Source organism: Paroedura picta, chromosome 2 (genome assembly GCF_049243985.1).
Source record: "Paroedura picta isolate Pp20150507F chromosome 2, Ppicta_v3.0, whole genome shotgun sequence".
Classification (NCBI taxonomy): domain Eukaryota; kingdom Metazoa; phylum Chordata; class Lepidosauria; order Squamata; family Gekkonidae; genus Paroedura; species Paroedura picta.
Window position 1 is genome coordinate 109,984,028 of NC_135370.1, and position 24,371 is coordinate 110,008,398.

Genomic DNA, 24,371 nt, shown 5'->3' on the forward strand with positions numbered 1-24,371 from the left:
AAATATATGGGGCAAGCCAAGGAGTTCAGGTCCAAACTCCAGCTCTTTAAACACTGAATACCAGCTACTTAACAACATGGATCCACCATGGACTGCCATTTTTTATTGCAGTTGTGAAACTACTATCATAATCTACTTTTTTGTAAGAAGTAGACTACAAAAGGGAACACAGAAATTCAAGCTGCTCTTGTAATCAAAGCTGTTCTAGATATGAATTGTAACAACTTGTAGAAGGTATTTGTATTTTAAGCATTTCAAACAAACACATTTTGAATTGCAACAGCAGAAAGCAATATGTATTGTGCAGAAAAATGAACTCATTCACATAGGTAAATTCTTAGCAACGTAAAATAAACAGTAGTGACAGTGCAGAGCAATCTACAAAGGAGGGGAAGTGTGTCAGAATAAAGTGGAAAGCTTCAAATGGCCAAAATAAACTAAGGAGTTGATATAAATTGACAATTAACTGAAAATTCCGGAGGAAAGAAATCACAAAGCAAACTGCAGCTGCCATCTGTCAGTTGTTCAAATCAGCCTCCCCAAATGTATGATCAGTATTCTAAAAAGCCTGATTTCAATTTGTAGTTCCAGATCAACGCCGCAGGTCATATAGCTGCAGTTAGATATTATCGTTTCATTATTCTCAGGTGCTCTGAAATGCTGAAATGTTACTACAATTTTCAACACTCCTCTTCCCTGTTACTGTCTGCTATCCCATCCCATCCATACCATGCTTCTTCAAGTGCAGAAAAGTGTCCTACCTTGACGGGTCCCTTGGCCAAAGCATTTCTCCACTTTGCCGCCCATGAAGAACCCTCGAGAAAGGGGCCAGATTGATTTTATAGGTTGACACTTTCATCTGGCTGCCATCAAACCACTCCGCTAGGACAGACAAGGAGAGCTTGCAGTCTACACATACACAGTGACAGGAGAGAAGCAGCTAAACAAGTTCTTTCAGCTCTCCAAGAGGCTGGGAAAGAAGCAAGCACTAGCTGGAAGGTGAATAAACTGCCCTAGAAAGTAATCTGATCCCTCCATGAAATTAACCTCTGAAATGCTGAAGGGAAATGAGAGCAAGCCACACAGCTTGTACTAGGTCAGGCTATGAAAGAGTTCCAGTGTTGCTGGTCGTAAAACTGGCTGCCAAGGTTGTGAAAAGCCTCCCAATTTGATCCTGTAAACTGGTATGGAAAGAAAGCTTAAGGCAGCACAATAAGGTCAGATCTGACATTCCTGGATGCAAACGAACAACTCTGTCAAAGAATCCTGATCTGCTTCCATTCAAAACAAGTTTCATATATGTTTAAAGTTCTGGTTAAATTTACCAAGCAGTTTCCAATACAAGGTGCTGTATTTCTAGCCATGAAAACAGCTAATGCATTTGAAAAGATCTCTAGAGACTTTACTTCTGTCCCAACGCTCCTCCACCTTTCACATAAACCTATGAAGGTTGGAATCTCCTTTTGAAGAAGAAACATATCAGAATTGGCTGTCTCATCCTACAAGAAATCCCTGGGTAAACATTTGCATTTGTATACACTAAATTCCTTTAACGATTTCCTTTATTAGAAGAGAAGGAAGACCTTGCTCAGTTGGTTTGATTCCTCATCTGCCTTTTTATGAACACAACAAACATAAGATAGATACTTCATTGCTTGAGATATTTAAATGAGTACAAAGAACGGGATGGAGGCATATTACTGGGGGCTAAAGTATCAATCTGTCCCAAATCAAGCTATGTACCATTGCGTTTTGACTGACCTTTGGTTTAATTCACCTGTTTGACATTCTGTTTGTAACTTTGTTAGTTATATGTTTCCAGTTAGTTATACGTGTCATCTAAATTTCCATTTGTCTTTTGTGGAGGAGGGGGGTTGGAGAGGGAAGAAAATATCACTGCAAGACGTAATAACATATAACATGATCAGAAATTCTGCTTTTTAAAAGCAGTCACACTACCTGGGAAAGACAGTTAGATTCTTTCCCTACAGTTTTCTCAGCACTGCCCCCCATGAACTATTAACCCCGGAGGGGGGGATATAGCAGTATTGTACTTGCTTTCATAAAAAAGACAAATAGTTCAGAAAACTATATTAAAGAAAAGGCTTGGGGGAACAGAGTCAAAACTGCCCAGTCTCATTGCTGCACCTTGATCCATATCAGTATTCCACAATTGATTCTTAAGGTCAAGGTATACTCAAAGAGTTAATCATGGATAGGGCTGCCAGCGTGGTGGTGGGGAAATATTTGTGTTGTTTGTGTCATTATATCACTTCCAGGGAAAACCTGGAAGTGATGTAGAGCAGCTCTAGGAATCACCATTAACTCTACGAAGAAGAGTTGGATTTTATACTGTTCACGACAAAAAACTTTGTGTACTGGTTAAGAGCAGCAGCTTCTAATCTGGTGAGCCGGATTTTATTCCTCACTTCCCACATGCAGCCAGCTTGTTTACCTTGGGCTCACCATGGCACTGATAGAGCTGTTCTGACCAAGCAGTAACATCAGAGCTCTCTCAGCCTTACCTACCTTACAGGGTGTCTGTTGTGGGGAGAGGAAGGGAAGGCTGCTTTGAGACTCCTGATAGAGAAAAGTGGTGTATAAAAACCAACTCTTCTTCTTCTTCTTCTACCCAAAGGAGTCTGAAAGAGGCTTACAATTGCTTTCCTTTCCCTGCAACAGACACCCTGTGAGGTAGGTGGGGCTGAGAGAGCTCTGAGAGTGACTAGCACAAGATAACCCAGCTGGCTGCATGCAGAAGAGGAATAGGAACTCAAACCCAGTCCTTTATATTAGAGGCTGCCACTCTTAACCGCTATACCACACTGGCTCTCCATGGTGAAAATATGGTAAGAAATATCCCTAGAGCTACCCTATGCCACTTCTGGATCTTCCCTGTCAGCGATGTAGCACTTCACTTCACATTGCATTTAGATGTCTATTTCAGATTTTATTTCAGTAGTGTTAGCCTTTCAGTAGACTGGATCCGACAGACATTCCTGAAGTACTCTCACAGATGATCTGAAAAATGAGGAGAAATACTTGGTCCCAAGGATGTAGTCTTTATTAACTGGACTCTCTTCCCCATACAGGGAAATCCAGTTGCCAATGACTGCTGGCGCATAAGAATATCGAAGTATGTGGGGATGCACCCTAGAGGAGGATGACACAGGAACAATAGGAAGGGCTGAGAGCAGCTTCAATTTTCTCTCACAAATGTACATTGGATGGTAAACTCAGGTTTGCCTCCGTATAATGTGTTAGGCTCATCAGGAAAGTAATTGATCAATGGCTACGCAGCTTGCCATAAAGTAAAATATGCACCCTTGTTAGCAATGTAGGACTTGTTTTTGTTTGTTTTTAATTCAAAGGGTTAAACGGTAAGCTCCTCAAAGGGTTATTTATAAAAACACAGGAAACAAAGCACCCCAAACCCTGCATATGTGTAAGCTAGTCAAAGTCTGCACTTGCCGATTCTTTGCTGCAGCCTGTGTTTTAGTGGCTACTGGGTCACCATAGCAACATGAAAGACTGCTTATTTAGATGGTGGATGTGACAATTTGCTATTTTTGAACTGGGGGGGGGGGGTGGAATCACAGCCATTTCAGAAAAACCTTACTGAAAACAGATTATTCTATTTCAAAGTAAAAGAGTGTTAATGAAATTCCTTCTCGCAACTGGGCCATTATCTGCATTAAAGTAGATTAGCCATGAATATAAAAAGAAGAGTTTTCCTCACTCTCACGCAGTTGTGTATAATGAGTGAAAGACCATGTTGGATGGGTAGGTACTAGCTGCTTCCTACATTTTAGCTATTCACCATGGAGGTCAACCTCTGTGCTATACATTTGGCTATAACTGTTGATGAATAGCACGAATGGGAATTTTAAAAACCAGAATGCACAGACTGGGCAGGTACCGTACACACTGAGTGCTTGGCCAACATAATTAGAACAATTACAAAACAAAAATCCGTATGTCATGCAATTGAGATATTTGGGATTTGCTCCTGGATGAATTCTAGACTGCTAGCAGTGGTAACGGGCCTTGCTAGCTCTCCACCTCAGGGACAAAGCCTTGGCCCACCATCCTTCATTTTTTGCACTAAATGTCAGAAGAGAAGCAGCACAGGCTACATTTCAGTACTGATTTTACACTTAATAACCCCTTAACATCTCACAACTTGTGTGAGGTTAGTGCATTACAGCTTCAGTTTAGAATGGATTTTTATTAGACTTTTCAAATAGCAATCTGATGAGATAAGCTATACAGTTTTACATTCAGGTCTGTTCCAGTAGTTAAATTTGTTGGCAGAAGTAAAGAGGCCCCAGGTATTAATTTACCTAAAGAGCAGCTGTTTGAAAACACACTGCATTGTGTCATTCATATCCGCTGAAATGAAGTCACAGACACAGCCAAGGAATCACTGGTTTAGGAGCACAAGCCTTCTGTCTAAACACGTGTACAGTGCTTTTAAAACATTAATGGAATCTAGATCCATCTGTACTGAAAGAAGATATCTGTGCATATCTTTACTACATCAATGCAAAAAGTAAACTCGATGATTTAATTTCCCTTCCTAAAGTGTGATGTTTTAGGATCAGTAAGATGTCCATTTTGCACTTGTGTGAAGTTGAAAATCCCTATTCAGGGAGTAAAATCACTATATTTATTCATTTATTCATTAAATGCACTCCTTGCTTTGTATTTAAAAGTATACATATGTCTTGTTTCTCCTTGATATTGATTCACTCTTTTGTTATAATAAAAGTGGCCAGAGGACAGTAAAATTGCTCTTTTAATGCTGGCTAAAATGTTAGTCTGATAAAGTAATAATTTCCCAAGGCAATTTGAGCAGTCTTGGCATATTCAATGGTGTCATTCAGTTAAAGGTGGCATTTGTATCACTAGGTATTATTGCCTTCCTTTTAGTCATAGAATCATAGAATCATAGAGTTGGAAGGGGCCATACAGGCCATCTAGTCCAACCCCCTGCTCAACGCAGGATTAGCCCTAAGCATCCTAAAGTCCTTTTGCCCTTTGGTTTTGTAACTGGATTATAATTTATGTCAGATTCTTAGTTTGTTAACTAGTCTGAATTTATCCAATGGTAAATATTTATTTAAGAATTGGGGTGGACAGTGAACCACACACTTAACCATTTTTTCATTGAAAGAGAGGTGGACTAGTAATCTAAAATGGCCCGAGGGGAAAAAATCCCCCAGAAACACATGGGGAAATGCTGGCCATCCCCCCCACACACCTGCTGCCCCTACTCTGTCTTCCTTTCAAGTGGCACATTTCTAAAGTGGAACTCTCCAATGCTGCACCCTAACTGCCAGATTACAGAAGTCCCCCCTGGCTCACATAGTATGGCCAAGGCAAGAGACTGACATTGTTGGAATATCCACATGGTGTCATAGAAAAGAGCTGTATTTCCTGCTTCCTGAGTCCCACTACCTATAGTAGCTGCAGGTCACCACAACATGTAGGGGCCAGCTGAGCATTGCTAAATTTGACATCAGCCACACCTCTCAAGCCAGGAATGGCTGCTGCTGTCTGGTGACAAGGCTGAGGCACTGTGGCTGAAAACTGCTTCATGGGACAAGAGAGAATGGGCAGGAGGTTCAGTAAAGGATTGCCATTCAGGCTGTGGGGGCACCTATCAGCCATTATGCCCCAAGGATTATTTTACTCTTTACATCTCCCCAATTTTATTCCCCACACTGTAAGACACTGAAACCAGTGGCCTGAGAACGGTGCAATTCTGGTTAGGCCAGTTTTAAAGCAGGGGTAGTCAACCTGTGGTCCTCCAGATGTTCATGAACTACAATTCCCATGAGCCTCTGCCAGCATTTGCTGGCAGGGGCTCATGGGAACTGTAGTTCATGAACATCTGGAGGACCACAGGTTGACTACCCCTGTTTTAAAGGATTTCTTCCTTTTAACCCATATACATTTACACATTTTATTGCACACCTGGGCAATCTCTTGAGTATGTGAATACCTTGCCTGCCTGTGGTAGCACAGAGGCCAGTAACTGGTCTAGAGCTTTGGGCTCGGTTGTCATCAATATGCCGATGATACCCAGCTCTATCTCCTCATGGACTCCGCCCCAGGACCATTCACCAGATGTTTGGAAGCAGTGACTAGATGGCTTGAGCAGAGTCGCCTGAAACTCAACCCCTCTAAGATGGAGGTCCTATGGCTGGGTAAGAAGACAGCAGATCGGGAAACGTGTTTACCCTCCCTGGCTGGGATGCAACTCACCACTGCACCCCAAGCCAGGAATTTGAGTGTGATCTTGGAAGCCTCGCTGATTATGGAGGCTCAGGTCAAGACAGTAGCCTGCCAGGCATTCTTCCATCTTCGCCAGCACAGGCTACTAGCGCCCTACCTGTCCCTTGAACATCTAGCCATGGTGATCCATGCAACAGTCACCTCCAGAATTGATTTCTGTAACTCGCTTTATGCAGGCCTGCCCTTGTCTCTGACCCAGAAATTGCAGCTGGTACAAGATGCAGCTGCTAGGGTCCTCACTAGAACCCATATCCAGCCTGTGCTGAGGTAACTGCATTGGTTGCCAGTTGCGGCCCAGATCTGGTAAAAGGTTTTGGTTTGGACATTTAAGTCTTTTGCAGTCTGGGACGCCCATATTGGAGGGACTGCTTGTTGTCCCAAAGGAGCTGCATGCTCTGGGAGAGCTTTCAGCTTTCCACAGGGCCTGAAAAATGGAGCTCTTCCGCCAGATCTATAGTTGAGGGCAGGGCAAGTGCTAGTAGAATATCAGTTGGGGCTTCCCCCTGGAAGATATGCTTCCATGCCGGTCTTTTGGCATGGTAAGGTGTCACATCCCTCTCCAGCCACCCTGGCTGTCAGTGGGGGCTGTTAGATAACGTGTTATTTCCCCCCCCATTTGTTTTTTTTTATAAGGTAAAGGTATCCTCTGTGCAAGCACCGGGTCATGTCTGTCCCTTGGGGTGATGCCCTCTAGCGCTTTCATGGCAGACTCAATATGGGGTGGTTTGCCAGTGCCTTCCCCAGTCATTACCGTTTACCCCCCAGCAAGCTGGGTACTCATTTTACTGACCTCGGAAGGATGGAAGGCTGAGTCAACCTTGATCCGGCTGCTGGGATCGAACTCCCAGCCTCATGGACAGACAGCTTCAGACAGCATTTCTGCTGCCTTACCACTCTGCACCACAAGAGGCTCTTATATTGTTTTTTTTATATTGTTCTTTAATTTTATGGGTTTTTAATGGGTTTTTAAATTGGGGATTGTACTATTTGCACTTTGTATGTAACCCGCCACGAGCCAGCTTGTCTGGGGGTGGTGGGTAATAAATATAATAAATATAATAATAATAAAATAGATGTATGCTATCAAGGCAAATAAATTCTATATGAAAGCTATGCCCTGTCATGCCACCAAAGAACTGTGTGTAGTGGTTAGGAGTGCGGACTTCTAATCTGGCACGCCAGGTTCAATTCTGCACTCCCCCACATGAACCAAGCTAGGTGACCTTGGGATCGCCACAGCACTGATAAAACTGTTCAGACTGAGCAGTAATATCAGGGCTCTCTCAGCCTCACCTACTTCACAGGGTGTCTGTTGTGGGGAGAGGAAAGGGAAGGCGACTGTAAGCCGCTTTGAGACTTCTTTGGGTAGAGAAAAGCAGCATATAAGAACCAATTACTACTACTACTACTCCCCTCCCTCCTCTTTTTAATGTCCCTTGAGGTTTGTAACACTATTTGAAAGGAGTCTGGTTTCAAGCAGCAAACAGCACTAATCCACAGAAGGGGGGGGAAAACAAGGAACACAGTATGTGTTTATACTTGAATTAATCCAAGTTCTTTGTCTTACCATTAATTTTCTGTTTCAAAGGCAATCTTTATTTTTACACTGCCATATAGCTACAGATAACACAAATTGTGAACCACAGATTTCTAGCTTACTTTCCTTGGCTAAGGAGGAAAATTCCAAGATCAGAATATTACTTTACTTTCATCTACTACAATACTCCCTTGTCTTCTGCAGCTGTTAATATTTGACTACGATCACCATACTACAAAAGGGTTATCAAAACAAGGACACTTTCTCCCTTCTCATTAGAAGTGTACAAAATAAGAGACGCTGTGATTAATATAGAGCGGTCTGAATAAAGCTAAGCAACCATCGGAAGCTTCTGACTGTCAGCACTTGGGATTTAGTACAGCTATTTCTGAATTCCAGTGGAAACTTTTTATAAATCTAATAGTAATTAATACAAATTATGTGGTGGCTTGAACCAAGAAAAACTTGGTTTGAATATTTAAAAAATAGCACTTTGAATGGAAATGGGAAGCAAAGAGGAAGACAAGAAAGATATGCTGAACAGGTGTTAGACATTCAAACTGCCCAGTTTCAGTCAGGCAATTCAACTGTTGCATTTTGCACCAGCTGCAATTTCCAGGTCATCTTTAAGGATGGCCTCATGAGGAGTGTATTGCAGTGTTCAAGCCAGCAGCTTGGATTGGTTGAGTCCAGTAGGGAGGATAACTTCCATGCCTAATCTAACTGGAAGGCAAATTATACTAACTTGCTTCTGCCCTAACAGTGCAGAAGCAACCCCAGATTCTTCACCTAACTTGGAAGTGAGAGATTCAGGCAGCATATTCCCTTCCAGGACATTAGCCTTACCAACAGGCACAATTTCCATCTTTTCTGGATTCCGTTCTAGCCTTTTTAAGTTGATCATGGAACCCAAGCAAAATGGAATCTCTTAACTAAGATAGCACATTTCCAAAGAACAATTGTCTCTATGTCCAGCTTATGGCTTTCCAGGACATCTGATTGGCCATCATGAAACAGGATGCTGGACTGGATGACCTTTTTGTTTGAGTCGAGGGAGCTTCTCTTATGTTATTGCGCGGCAAGGACTCAACTGCGCCGCTGGTTGACGCAGCGGAGGGCGGTCTGGAAGCGGACACGACCACCCTCTGGCTCATGCAGGGTGCGTGCAGCACACACAGCGTAGAAGAGGCAGGCGGGACTCATGACGCCTATAAAGGTTTCATGCACATGGGTCCCAGCCTCTTCGCCTTAAACCCAGGAATGATAGGAAATTCCATGTGGACAGGATGGAATTCCAAATTTCATCTCTTCCTTACAAAGAAAGAAACAAACAGATTATCCTCACCAATAAACAAGCACAGTTTATCATTTACTCCCAAGCAAAGTTTTACAGAGAAATCTTTTAAAGCTAACTAGAAGGTTTTAAAATGATTCTTTCCCTGAAAACTGCCTATAGCCTTTCCATACAAGCAACCTGTCATACCTGCTATTTTATCACTTCCAGCAGAATATTACAATACTTTGCTCTAGATTTCAGATAACTCAATTTACACTCAGTGCGATTAGTCAGAGCTATACACTGGGTAACTCAATTTTCTCCACTTGCCTTCTTGGTTACAAAATTCCTTCATGCCTGGGCAAAAGCTTTATAGAACCCTAAAGGTATTTTTTTCAACTATTTGTCCTCATTATTATTGGAACAGAACTCAAATTTGAACTTACATTAGATACACCTAAGTGGTTTGAGAGCTTTAGCCATTAAATGTAACAATTTGGTTCTTGTCCCAACCTTTAAGTGATATAAGGAATAAGAATGATTTCCGAAGGTCTCCAGTGAAAGTACAGCTTTCACAAGGCTATAAGAATTCAAACTCCTGATTTGAAATATGTCTTAAATGAAGTCTGTTAGCACTTACAGTGCTACTGCCACCTACGCAGTTATGTACATCTGACAGTTACAGAGAATTATTGTGTAATAAAGATCCCGGTCAAGCCCTTTTGCTCTTTGAGAATATTAACAGTCTTACAAGGCAAGGTATGACTAAGCGTATCAACTTCAAGGCGTTTTACAGGGGGAACACCACAGCCTGCAGAAACGCTAAGATCAAATGGCTTACATTTTTATTTCAAAGCCAGTAAATTTTGCACTTATAATAGAGCACCAAGAACCAAACGTTCTTTTCAGCTTCTCACATGTACCTTTTTGGAGCCCAAAATGATACAGTCACATCACATTTAGATGGAGAAAATCACCCAATGGTGAATTCTGCAAAAGCTACAAATAGCATCACGTATCTTTCCAACCCCTTTATGAATAACACCAGAGAATCTCCTGATTCAATGCCTTCCAAGTTGGGAGACACTCTGCAAATTACAAAAAAAACTGCATCGCACACTCTGGGTAAAAAGCACCAATACTGTAACCATTCAAGCACGTGAGCACAAAAGGGAAATCCACGGTAATGAAGAATTTAGGAATGGCCATTTCCAATTGAATTAAAGTATCACTGGTAAGAACTGCATTAGAAAGCATGGTATGTTAACTCTAGGTAATTTGCTACAAATTACATAATTACAGAGAGTAGAAACACTATTCAAGTAAGGTGCAGCAGTTTTCTATGAAATCATCTATTCATCTGTCTCTCAAGTGTGGCCCCAACTGTGGATATCTAAATCCATGGGTCACACAGAAAGATAACAGATACTTCTGCAAACTTGAAGGAACCCTCAGGTTTTCAGAAAAATATGAAACTTAAAAAAAAAAGAATTGGGGAATATAATAAACTCCGAAACAAAAGTGTCGTCTGACAATGCTCTTTCCTCCTCCTCCTCCTCCTCCTCCTCTGTTGGTGAGCCTGGTGAAGGGGGGGAGCCTAGCAGGGATGGGGTGGAGCCTCAATGGGCATGCTGACAGGTGCGCTGGGCAAGTCACTGAGTGTTTTGACAAGGGGGGAAGCCTCAGCGTGTCTGCCTGGAGCCTCGCCAGGTGACCCACTGAGAGTGGTAATGGGGTGTGTTAATCAGGGGTCATAGATACTACACGGGGTCCTGCAGTGACAGCGATGGGGAGGGGGGAGACTGGAGGGGGTGGTGCAGAAAGACAGAAATAGTCAGAAAGAAAGTGATTGGATGGGGGAAAGATAGAAAGACAAAATGTTGGTACAGAGACAGAAAAAAGAGTGCTGGGATAGGGGAGTAAAAAGAGAAAAATACCTTTTCTGTGTGAGCGGTGCTGCGCCGGGCTGCTGCCATTTGTTTGCCCCGCTGTTTCCTGCATCCTCACAGAGGACCGTTTTTTCCAGCGTACCCTCTCCGGCCCAGATTTCTGCCTCTGGATGAGACAGCCGGAGCGGAATGGTTCCGCTGTGTGGAGGGAGAGGCTGTGTTTTTTTTTTCCTGTTTAGGAATATGGTAGCAACACCATGTTCCTAAACTGGAAAAAAAAAAAGGCTCCAAGAAGCTCAGAGCCGAGGAGCCACATAGTACATTTCTTGTCCTTTCTAGGATACTGTAGTCAGCCCAGGGCAGGGGAGGAGCCGGGCCTGGAAGGCCCGGCTCTTCCCTTCTACATGAGCCCGACCTGTCATGGTCCCTGTTGGCACCTGGGGCACAGGGCAATGGAGGGCCTGAATCAACCCAGGCCCGGGCTGGAGCCAGTATCACGTGGAAGCATGAATTAGCCCTGCAACCAGAGGAGCACCATGCAGAAAAGGTGAAAGGGAGAGCAATAAGTTGGAAAGGCAGAAAGAGAAAAAAGAGTGACGGGTATTGAAAGAATGAAGGCATAGAGGCAGCAAAAGAAAGTATTGGATGGGGGCTGAGTGAGAAAAAGTGACAGGCATGGAAGCCAGAGTAAGATAATTGGTGGGGAATGGAGAAAGAAAGAGATGCAGAGGTGGGATGGCCACTTCTGCAAGTTTCCTGTGAGTCCCCAGTTGTATATTCTAAGAGTCACGTCAGCCCAATCTGAGGATATTATAAATCCAGTACCTGAAGACAAGACAGATCTTTTTGCAAACCTGAAAAATGCCCCACGTATTTTATTTACATTTTTAACACAAAATAAAAAGAAGAGCATCTGCAGCAGAAAGAATTGGAAGCCTTAAATGGCTGTTGCTAGGTTGAGGCCCGGTCAGTAAAAGCAATGTGCTCCTCTCAGGCTGCACTATACAACCTCTAGTGCATCCTTTGTTAGATGACTGTGGGAGGTAGGAAGGATCTTGCCATCTTGGTATCTTAGGAATTAATACTGGTTTACGGTTTTTTATGAGATTTGATGGGATTATATAATATTCTGTAAACCTACCTTGAGTCTTAGAAGGAAGAGGGGCTATAAATGTATTTGATTAATTAGTTATATTCTAGCCTTTGTTTCTGTCAGTAAATGACAGGGGGAGGGGAAAAGGCCATTTATAGGGATGTTTTGGCTTTTCAGGGACGACTCATCAGGGCCAGGGCCAGCAGAAACCTCTAGATCAGTGGTCCCCAACCCCTGGTCCAGAGACCGGTACCGATCTGTGGATCAGTCAGTACCAGGCTGCGGCTCCTCCTTGTCCTCCTCCCCGGCTGCTGCCTCAGGGACTGCCCTGCCACTCTGCCATCAGCTCACCTTTGGTGCTATCCAGCAGCCGCCATGGCTGGGGCTCCCCCTTGGCGCAGCTGCTGCTGGCAGTGCCTTCCAGGGGGGGCGGGAAGACAGGGGCGCCAGCAGAAAAGCAAGTGGAGCAGGGGCTCAGGCAGCGATGACGTCCCCCCCCCCCCCGCCTCAGTAAAATTGTCAAGCATTGACCGGTCCCTGGTGATAAAAAGGTTGGGGACCACTGCTCTAGATGACCAGGTACCACCCTACTTGCATGACTCATGACTGGGCCTGCTTGCTCCTGTTGAACAGTATCTACCCTATGAAAACCAGTATGGTGTAGCTGAGTTTCAAAGTAGATTCTGTGAGATCAGCTGCTAATCACTAGTCTGACATGGAAGCTTTCCAGATTATGTTGGGCCAATTACATACTTCAAGCCTAACCTACCTCAAAGTGTTGTTGCAAGGATAAAGAGGATAGGAGAATCATATACCTAAGCTGCTTTGGTCTCCACTAAGCGCATACACTAAGAAATAAATAAATAGTATAGTATAGCTGAAGATGTGGTACTGATAAACGATAGGTTAGTGGATGGTAGAGAAGGGAAAAGGATATGAGGGTTGCCAGGAGAATTAAAAGGGGAAATAAGGTGGGGAGGAGGGTACAGGGGAAAGTGAAATGTCCACCTACAAATTCCCCTCTTAACCATGCAAGTGGGGCTGGCCCAACAATTGACACTGCACAACAGGGCTAAGCAGAAGCTGCTGGGAAGGGATAAAGACAGTGGGGTGGATAAAGTTAAGATTCCTTAAGTTGGGAAGGGTTGAAGATAGGAGAAAAAGGGGAGGAGCTATGAAGGCTTTCAGGGAAGGGAAAGAAGAAATAGAATAAGAAGAGTTGTTTTTATACCCCACTTTTCACTACCTAAAAGAGTCTCAAAGCAACTTGCCTTCCCTTCCTCTCCCCACAACAGGCATCTTGTGAGGTGGGTGAGACTGATAGAGCTCTGAAAGAACTGCTCTGTGAGAACAGCTCTAACAGAACTGTGACTAGCCAAAGGTTATCCAATTGGTTGCATGTGGAGAAGTGGGGAATCCAACCCGGCTCTCCACATTAGAGGCCAACGCTGTTAACCACTACACCAAGCTGACTCCTTAGTGGGAGAGGGGGAAATTGTGTCCCCCACAAGTCTGATCTGATAACCACCTTCAAGTATTTAAAAAGAGGATGGAGAAGAGTTGTTCTCTCTTGCCTTGGAGGGACAGACCAGAACCAATAGGATGAAATTAATGCAAAAGAAATTCCCTCTAAATATCCGGAAGAAGTTCCTGACAATTAGAGCGGTTTCTCAGTGGAACAGGCTTCCTCAGGAGGTGGTGGGTTCTCCATCTTTGGAAATTTTTAAACAGAGGCTGATTCTGTGAAGGTTCAAGGGGGTGGCAGGTTAGCGTGGATGGGTAATAGGGTTGTGAGCTGCATAGTGCAGGGGGTTGGACTAGATGACCCATGAGGTCCGTTCCAACTCTGTTATTCAACAATTCCTTGCAGGTTCTCACTTGTATGTACTAACAGCTGTGTGTTAACTGACAAAGAATCTAGAAGGCTTTGCATACTTAACAACCTTGCTTATTTTATAAGAATTCCATTGTTTTAATTTTATTTACAGACTCACGTCACCAGTCTGTGCCTTGAGGGCTTCGTTTGTTAACCATATCCATGAAAATGACATCTGCCTAAGTTCAGAAAAATAGTTTTCTTCCAGCTGTCTATAAATGTTTCCATTATGAAGAAAGTTAAATATTTACTTGGGGATGCTAGAAGATAAATGTCTGTCTCAAAGATACTCTTCCCCCTTACCCTTGTTCACTCAGGCTTTTAGAATCAGTGTCACCACCACCTTAGAGAAAGCAAAACACAGTATGGGAAATGAAAACCACAATAACTATTTAAACAATCAAACAATCGGATTAAAGTGCAAAAAAAGAAAAAAAGGCCAAATCCTAAATTAGATAACCAAATGAATAATAACAGATTAAGGCTTCACCACAGTAAGACTCCTAATTTATTATTCATCTGTTTAGTTCAGTTATATCCTGCCCCACCTTTCTCCTCCATAACCCTGCAAGGTAGGTTAGCATGAGAGTGTGCAACTGGACTGAGGCCATCCAGTGATCCCCACGTGCAGAGTGGGGATTTCATCCTAGAACTCCCAGATCCTAGTCGGACACTAACATGCACACCAGATTGGCTCTCAAACTGGATCTCAGCCATGGAGGATAATTCTGTCAACACAATAGTTAAACAGAACCCCCAGAGTTCAGTATATCTCTAAGCAGCAACTGTAAGGATGCACAATATGGGAAGGCTATCACTTTCATGCCCTGCTTGAGAACACCTAGAGCTAGAGCTGGTTGGTCCATTGGTAACAATGTGCTGTCTTAGATTAACTTCCAGCAAGGAAATCCTTATGTCAATAATGACAGTCAGTTGTTTTAAATGCCTGGTAACAGAGAAGTTTAGAAGTCCAAAGTTTCACATTATTTAGAATGAGAAGTAGGAAAAGTTTGGAGAGCTGATATATTTTTAGGTTTATTTACTGGCTAATATTGTTAATTACCTTGATCAAGAGCCTCTTGTGGCGCAGAGTGGTAAGGCAGCTGCCTGAAAGCTTTGCCCATGAGGTTGGGAGTTCGATCCCAGCAGCCGGCTCAAGGTTGACTCAGCCTTCCATCCTTCCGAGGTCGGTAAAATGAGTACCCAGCTTGCTGCTGGGGGGTAAACGGTCATGAATGGGGAAGGCACTGGCAAATCACCCCGTATTGAGTCTGCCATGAAAACGCTAGAGGGCGTCACCCCAAGGGTCAGACATGACTCGGTGCTTGCACAGGGGATACCTTTACCTTTACCTTTACCTTGATCACAGTAATGTAATGGTTGGGCTCAAACACCTTAGATAAACACGAATCTACTGGATGCAAAGCCTGTTGCACCAAAGAATACAACGGGCCCTAGCACATACATCTGCACTGTGACCTTCTGGGGTTCTGGCCCACCCCCACTCCCCACTCAATCTTGAGATCCAGTGTGATGAAGTGATTAAAGAATAGCAGACTCATCTCAAGAGCTGGGTTTGATTCCTGACTCCTTCTACATATGCAGCCTGCAAACTTCCAAGTGGGGGTCTGGAAATCTTCAGGAAGATGAAAGACAAGATGAAAGAGAGAGAAAGGCAAAGAAAGAGAGAGAAAAGAAAGAAAGAGGGGGAGGGAAGGAAGGAGGGAAGGAAGGCAGGCATCAGTTCTTCTGGAGCAGCCCTCCTACCCCCACCCCCATACAACAGCGTCTATACAGGTCCCCATTGTCCCAACCTTCTGATGAAACCCCACATCTTGCAGGCCAGGTCAGGCAGGCCATGGAGAGGTGGGACTATCACCTTCCCATGCCCCACATCTTCTAAAAACTGGGCCAGAAAGGCAGCAGGGCGGGATGGGCTGCAGCCTTCCTGTCCTTCCCACATTTCCCAAAGGCTGAGGTAGGCAGGGAAGGCCGCAAGGAGGCTGCCTCTTCCGCCACACCTCCCAAAGCCCAGGTTGGGTGTGGAAGACCACGGGGGGAGGGGCTGCCTCTTTCCCACCCACTCCCATCTCCCAAAGGGCAAGCCGGGCAGGGAAGACTGTAGGGGGGCTACCTTCTTCCTATCCACGCCACATCACCCAGTGGCTGGGCCAGGCCGGGAAGGCCCTGGGGGGAGGGGGTTCCCCCTCCCCACATCTCCCAAATGCCAGATTACTTGGGAAAAGTCATGGTGGATGGGCTGCCTCTTTCCCACTCACCTCCGTATCCCAAAGGCTGAGCCAGGCCAGTAGGGCCTTGGAGGGTTACCTACTTCCTGCCCTCCTCCCACATCTCCCAAAGAACCGGCTGGGCAGGTAAGGTTGGGGGGGAGGGCTGCCTCCTTCCCATCCCCACACATCTCCCAAGGACCAAGCTGGGTGGGGAAGGCTGCTAGATCCCCCTATCACCTCTGAGGAGGGTAAGGGAAAGCAAAGAGTGCCCCAATGGGCACCTGTAGGGCCACGTGGAAGTGTTGTGAGCCCAGGTCCTGTTAGGGAGGACTCCTTGGAGGAAAAGCCTTGCCAGGAGCTCGCAGCTTCACCAGCGTAGCCAGATGTTCAAGAGGCAGAGACCTGTGACCAGCAGGAGGGAATGAAGCCGCAGACAAATCAGGGCTTAGATTCCAAAGTTGTTTCAGGAGATTCTCATTCCCCTGCCCAGGCAACAGCTGCAGATCCCTGCCTTGTCAGACTATCTAGCTCACCTGAGCAATGCCAGCTATGTGCTGGAAGAAAGCTCTAGTCTAAAAGGCACCACACCATGTTAGCAAGACAGTTGCTGACTGCTGATGACTATGAGTAATCACAGAGTGAGGACTGAGAGGCTGCTGACAGCCTATATTAACTTGAAGCTAGGAGGCCAGGGTTGTGGAACTGCTCCTTCTGCTGATTCCCTTGACTGCCTCAACGAACTCCTGAATCACTGTGTCTGCCCTTGGTACTGTTTTTTAAATACTGATTGTCTCTGCCTTCCTGGGAGCTCATCTGTGCTTCCTTCCATCAGAGAGCTAAAACCTGAGACCAACACAGGAGGAAAAAGAAGCAGTTGGCTTCCCTCCCTTGCCTGACTGAGATGAAGTGTGGGAACAGGCTGAGGATGGAGCAACCTACTAGCAGCAGGGCCTTTCAGAGAGGTCAACACTAGGGTTGGGTGTTTTGGTGTCCGAAGCAGCCATCCGCGCCCAAAGCAGCTCGCGCCGCGCCATGGTGGGGAGGGGAGGTGCTGGCGTGCTGGCGGGCGTGCACACACAGGAGCAAAGTTCTGCACCTGCATGTGTGTGCCCACCAGCGTGCTGATGCTCATGCCTCCCATCCCTGGCTGAACTGGCTGCTTCAGGCATGAACGGCCATTTAGGACGCCGAAGCACCCAACCCTAGTCAGTAGCTCTTCCACCCGGCAAGCAACAGGAAGAGGAAGAAGAGGACAGATAAGTCCCACAATTGGCCCTCATTGGGAGAATCCTCTCCCCCTATTGGCAGCACACCTCCAGGGAGGGCCAATCAGGTAGAGAGTAAGTTGTCTGCACGCAATTTGGACTAATAGGACCTCATTGGCAAAGTGCTCTCTCCCTATTAGCAGCACAACCCCAGGAATGGCCAATCAGGTAGGGAGTGAGTTGTCTGAACACTTTTGAACTGATTGCCCCTCATTAGGAGAGTGTGGCACACCCTCAGGGAGGGCTAATCAGGAAGAGAGTGAGTTGTCAATTTGAGCTTATTTATTTATTATACTTCTATCACAATGCTCCCAGCACAGCTGGCTCACAGCAGCTCACAGAATATCAAATTCCATAAAAAAATATCCCATAAACACCCCTTAACTCTTAGGAATTCCATTAAACCTTAATAATAAAATTAATATTAACAGCAAGTGGCAGTACAATATATAAACCGTATTACCAAAAAAAAAAAAAAAACTCCTAGCCAAATCACTGGTGATGGTGTAAAATACTGATGACTAAAAGATGGGTAAAATGTTATGTTTAGTGATGATGTTGTAATATACTGAATCAGTCAGTATATCTTTTGCAATACAGTCTAGGCCTTACTCTACAACTGCACCAGTTAGGATTGCCAATTTCCAGGTGGTAGTTGGAGGTCTCCTGGGACAGATCAGCACATAGATCAGTTCCTCCAGAGAAAATGGCCACTTTTGAAGGTGGGATCTATGACATTATACCCCACTGAAGTCCCTCCCTCCTCAAAGACCACCCTTTTCAGACTCCAGCCCCCCCTCCAAAAAAAAAGAGAGAATCTTCAGGTATTTCCCAACCTGGAGCTGGGAGCACTAGCACCTGTAGTTATGATGTAAACCCACATGGTAATGCTAGTTGATGCTTTTTTCGTTTTAGCAGTCAAAAACTTGACCAGGTCACAATAAGAAAATTACAAAAGGCTCCTACAAATCACATTTGGAATATCTGTGTAAATTACCTAACAAGTTTTGTAACCATAACAGTAAGGCAAATTCCTTTTCTCATAATGGACGGGCAGATGGGGAATAAACTGTGAACACTGTGTATGCCAACAAATAGCTATGTACGTCAGAGTTGGAAGAAGCTGAGTCAGCAGTGATAGCTAGGCCTCATGCTTTCAAAATGTAAAATGTATTGGCAATCTCTTTGCTGACTCCAGGTATAACTATGTGAGATTAGTACTGCGGTTATTAGACTGTGGAGGCTTAGCTCTGTGATAGAACCAGCCTCATTCAGATGTGGACCCTACCTTCTGTCTTCTGCTCCAGCATCCGCCATTTCCTGCCACTACTTGTGCTTGTTATTACCTTCTTCCTATTACTCCCTCTATTGGACCAGAAGAGAAAGAAGACAGAATCCTCTTGCCTGAATCTTAACAAAGTGCTCCTACGCTCTTCTCTGAAAAGCACAGTCTAGTTTGAACTACCTATAATATCACTTAGGATAGCTTTAGTCAACCTTCATTTACATGACTGGGTAGGTTTTTTATGTGTTTTATACTCACTTTTTAAACCCTCTCTCTATTCTCATAGAAGCTCAGAACTGTACATGCCTTCTCCTATTTCATTCACAAAGAAACCTGTGAGATGGTTTAGCATGAGAAAAGGTGACAGGCCACTAGCCATCCAGGCGGATGAAAAGGGATTTGAACCTAGGTCTCCCAGGTCCTAGTCTACCATGGTAATCACTACAAAATATTGGCTCAGTGAAGATAATGCATCTCACTATGGTTCACGTTCACGGGAAATATATAATAGACAATAAAACTGTGAATGCTTCTGAAACCATTCAATGGATGGTACTGTGGCTATGCTGTTTCAGTCTGGAGGTATGGGAGACATTTTCAAATGTTCTCCCACTTTAAAATCTCACCTGCCACAAAAGAAAATGAGAAAAGAAAATAAAGAGGAGGAGAAGAGCTGCTTTTTGATGTGGAACACATCTTCTGGCACGGCCCCTAGGATTGGAATCAGTATGGACATGATGTCCGTAGCCCCACCCCAGGGAGTGCATGGGCCATTGCGGAAGAAGCCGTGGACAGCTCGCGGGGTGGCACTGAGCCTTGGCGAGCAAGCTCTGCCCTGCTCGAGGCCTCAGAAGATCGCAAGGCAGTGTGGAGACCTGGCAGGCAAGCTCCACCCCACCTGAGGCCTTGGAAGATCATGAGGTGGAGCAGAGGCCTGGCAAGCAAGCTCTGCCCCAACCGAGGTCTCAGGAGATTGCGAGGTGGCGCAGAGGTCGGGCAGGCCAGCATTGCCATGAAGGTGAGGCAAGGGAAGAGGGAGCAAGGAGTCTGGGTGGGGGAAAGGGGAGGGAAGAGGGAGTTTGGGAGATGGAGGGAACCCAGAGTTTGCATGGTAGGGAGGTGTGAGGGAGCAAGGAACCTGGGAAGGGGAGGTGGGAAGGACCAGAGAGTCTGGGTCGGGGGAAGGAGGAAGGAATCTGGATGAGGAGAGGGAGGAGGGAGTCTGAATGTGTGTCTGTGAAAGGGGAAAGGGACCAGGGAGGAGGTAAAGCAAGCAAGACATGTAGGTGGCGAGGACAGGGGGAAATTGGGGGGGGGGGGGAGATGAGTTTGTGTGTGTGTGTGTAAGAGAGTGAGAGTGGAAAGGAGCAGGGAGGAGGTCAGGCAAGTAAGAGGTCAGGGGGCGAGGGCAGAGGGGAATAGGAAGGAAGTAGTATGTGTGTCTGGGGCGGGGGACCAAGGACCAAGGTATGTTCCACATACCTGTCAGAGTCTGGCTGTCAGTACTTTTTTGTACCCACTTTTTACTACCTAAAGGAGTCTCAAAGCAGTTTATAATCGCCTACTCTTCTTCTCCCCACAAAAGACACCCTGTGAGGTAGGTGAGACTGAGACAGCTTTGAAATAATTGTAGCTGGCCCAAAGTCATAGAATCATAGAACTTCTTTTCCTGATATCTAGCCTATATCGTCGTACTTGTAATTTAAATCCATTACTGCGCGTCCTTTCCCTTATGCAGCTGACTGTATGTGGAAGAATGGGGAATTAAACCTGTTCTCCAGATTAGTATCTGCCACTCTTAATCACTACACCAAGGTGGCTCTCTCTGTTTTGCTGTTTTCCTACTTTCAAGAATGTTTTAAAAACTGCAAATAACAAACATATTATCTCCCACCTGTAACATGAAGTTGTTTGGTTCATTCTACTACTTCAGGATTCTTGTTCCTTCATTCAGCACAAAATGTCCAGCCAGACATTAGAAAAATAAAGGCTTGTAGCATCAAGTATTTGCATGATTACAAGACATCCTTACAAGAGGTTCAGCCATACTGGACTTAATACTGACCAACAGGCAAGAGTTGGTGGATGAGGTGAAGGAGGTGGGGACCCTAGGGGGAAGTGACCATGTCCTCATAGAATTCCTTTTGAGATGGGGAGCCAAGGAAGCTTGTAGCCAGACACGGATGTTGGATTTTCGTAGGGCAAACTTTAATAAACTCAGAGACATGATGAGTGTCATACCATGGACGAGAATGCTGGAAGGGAAGGGAGCATGTGAAGGGTGGGCGCTACTCAAACAAGAGCTATTGCATGCTCAATCAATGACTATCCCAGAAAGACGAAAACACTGCAGGAGCTCTAAGAAGCCTATTTGGATGAACAGAGAACTTCAAGAGGAACTAAGAAAGAAAAGGAAAATGTCCAGGAAATGGAGGGAAGGACAGAGCTCTAAAGAAGAGTACCTACAGGTTACTAGGCACTGTAGATCAATCATCAGAAAGGCCAAAGCTGAGAGTGAGCTAAGATTGGCCAGGGAAGCCCATTGTAACAAGAAAAGATTATTCAGTTATGTGAGGAGCAAACGTAAAGTAAAGGAGGCAATAGGCCCACTGTTGGGTGCGGACGGACAAACTCTAACGAAAGATGCAGAGAAAGCAGAAAGGCTTAGTGCCTATTTTACATCTGTTTTTTCCCACAGGTCAAAGTGTTTAGGCATCTAGAGATGGCTGTAGCCAAAGGATAGTGTCTGGGTGGCAGGTTAACATGGATAGAGAGGTTGTCGAGAGGCATTTAGCTGCACTGGATGAGTTCAAATCCCCTGGTCCGGATGAAATGCACCCGAGAGTACTCAAAGAACTTTCCAGAGAACTTGCACAGCCCTTGTCCATCATCTTCGGAACCTCTTTAAGGACTGGAGATGTTCCGGAGGACTGGAAAAGAGCAAACGTTATTCCGATCTTCAAAAACGGGAGGAAGGATGACCCAGGAAACTACAGACCAGTGAGTCTGACCTCTGTTGTGGGGAAGATAATGGAGCAGATATTAAAGGGAGCGATCTGCAAACATCTGGAGGACAATTTGGTGATCCAAGGAAGTCAGGATGGATTTGTCTCCAACAGGTCCTGCCAGACCAACCTAGTTTCCTTTTTTGACCAAGTAACAGGTTTGCTGGATCGGGGAAATTCGGTTGACGTCATTTACTTGGATTTTAGTAAAGCTTTTGACAAGGTTCCCCATGATGTTCTGATGGATACGTTGAAGGACTGCAATCTGGATTTTCAGATAGTTAGGTGGATAGGGAATTGGTTAGAGAACCGCACTCAAAGAGTTGTTGTCAATGGTGTTTCATCAGACTGGAGAGAGGTGAGTAGCGGGGTACCTCAGGGCTCGGTGCTCGGCTCAGTACTTTTTAACATATTTATTAATGATCTAGATGAGGGGGTGGAGGGACTACTCATCAAGTTTGCAGATGACACCAAATTGGGAGGACTGGCAAATACTCCGGAAGATAGAGACAGAGTTCAACGAGATCTGAACACAATGGAAAAATATGCAAATGAGAACAAGATGCAATTTAATAAAGATAAGTGTAAAGTTCTGCATCTGGGTCAGAAAAATGAAAAGCATGCCTACTGGATGGGGGATACGCTTCTAGGTAGCACTGTGTGTGAACGAGACCTTGGGGTACTTGTGGATTGTAAACTAAACATGAGCAGGCAGTGTGATGCAGCGGTAAAAAAGGCAAATGCCATTTTGGGCTGTATCAACAGAGGCATCACATCAAAATCACAAGATGTCATAGTCCTATTGTATACGGCACTGGTCAGACCACACCTGGAGTACTGTGTGCAGTTCTGGAGGCCTCACTTCAAGAAGGACGTCGATAAAATTGAAAGGGTACAGAGGAGAGCGACGAAGATGATCTGGGGCCAAGGGACCAAGCCCTATGAAGATAGGTTGAGGGACTTGGGAATGTTCAGCCTGGAGAAAAGGAGGTTGAGAGGGGACATGATAGCCCTATTTAAGTATTTGAAAGGTTGTCACTTGGAGGAGGGCAGGATGCTGTTTCTGCTGGCTGCAGAGGAGAGGACACGCAGTAATGGGTTTAAACTTCAAGTACAACGATATAGGCTAGATATCAGGAAAAAGTTTTTCACAGTCAGAGTAGTTCAGCAGTGGAATAGGCAGCCTAAGGAGGTGGTGAGCTCCCCCTCACTGGCAGTCTTCAAGCAAAGGTTGGATACACACTTTTCTTGGATGCTTTAGGATGCTTAGGGCTAATCCTGCGTTGAGCTGGGGGTTGGACTAGATGGCCTGTATGGCCCCTTCCAACTCTATGATTCTATGATTTTATGATTCTATGATTCTATCCTCTTTCAATGGAGGTTCCGCTATTTACATAGTAAGCAATTACTATGAGCAACTCAAGTCCACATCTTGCCATGACTGAACATTTCTCCAGCTTTCTTTTGCCTTCCTTCCTTTTGCCTTCTCCCTGCCTGCATCTGTTCTACTGTTGGTGGTGAACACAGCATCAAATAAAGATGCTCCCTTATGTGCTTCTATTAAATGAAAGGAAGCTTGTATTTAAAGACCCTCAGGCAAGAAACTGTTCATTGTCTGGCAGAATCATACCATTGAGTCCATATCTCTCTGTGTCAGGTGCTACATAGCTATCAGAAATATGCAACACAGGCAGATACCTATTATGCTCAGTACTTATAAGAATTTCCCACCAAAATTCACAGAGACACACTACTGCTTGACATCATGCCAGACAGACATCATGCCTTCACATTTACATCTTTTGGGAAACTACTGTATAAACCTCTAGGGTAAATAAACATGTCAATGGACTTATCTTGATCCATAATTTTGGTGTGTTTCAACATTCTTAAGGGATGACAACAGCTATTGGCCAAAAGGGCTAACATTATTAAAATATCAGTGAAGATTTAAGCAGTTATGACCTGACTGCTTAAGCAGTTATCAACTGACAGTGCAATCCTAAAACGATCTACACTTGGAGTTGCCAGCTGCAGCTGGCAATATCTGGAAGAAATTGGAGGGGGCATGCTTATATCACTTCTGGCAAAACCAGAGGTGTCATGGTGGCCGCTCCAGCATTTTACAAAAACTGTATAATTCTGCCAGTGCCTGAATTACCAGTGAGCAATGAGCTGGGATGCTGTGGGAATCCACAATTATATCCTGTTAAGTCCACTGACTTCAGTGGATTTAGAAAAGTATTCTTCTTAAGATTGCATTGCAAGTCTACTTTTAGCAAGAGTGTAAAGTTATGAGTATATTAAGAAAGATAAAGTAACTTAATAACTAACATATTTATGGTACATCAGCTTGTCTGTATCACAAAGAGGGTCCTCAACTGGCAAACATATATAGATTGGCACTGAGAAAAAAGGACTGTAAGCATTGCAAGTGTGGTCATACAAGAGGTAATGTCTTACATAGCAGGTCACAGGCAGTACTCCTGAATCTCATCACCTTTTGAGCCGATTGTTTATATTTTGTTTCTCTATGCCAATTTATTTGTAGGCTCCACTTCATGAAAACTTATGCCACAATAAATCTGCAAGTCTTTAAAATCCCACAAGACTA

General features: G+C 44.7%; 1 protein-coding gene across 10 annotated transcripts in view; it reads right to left on the bottom strand.

Moving 5' to 3' along the window:
• NAV2 (neuron navigator 2) overlaps positions 1–24,371 on the bottom strand; it is a 342,897-nt gene that overhangs the window by 92,122 nt on the left and 226,404 nt on the right. Inside the window, exon 1 of one of the 10 annotated variants that reach the window (XM_077322044.1) lies at positions 762–987. The exons of the other annotated variants lie outside the window; for them this stretch is intronic. Coding sequence (XP_077178159.1) covers positions 762–859 — 98 coding nt within the window. The 5' untranslated portion in view covers positions 860–987. Of the gene's footprint in view, positions 1–761; positions 988–24,371 lie in introns of those variants that run through there. 10 annotated transcript variants of the gene reach the window in all.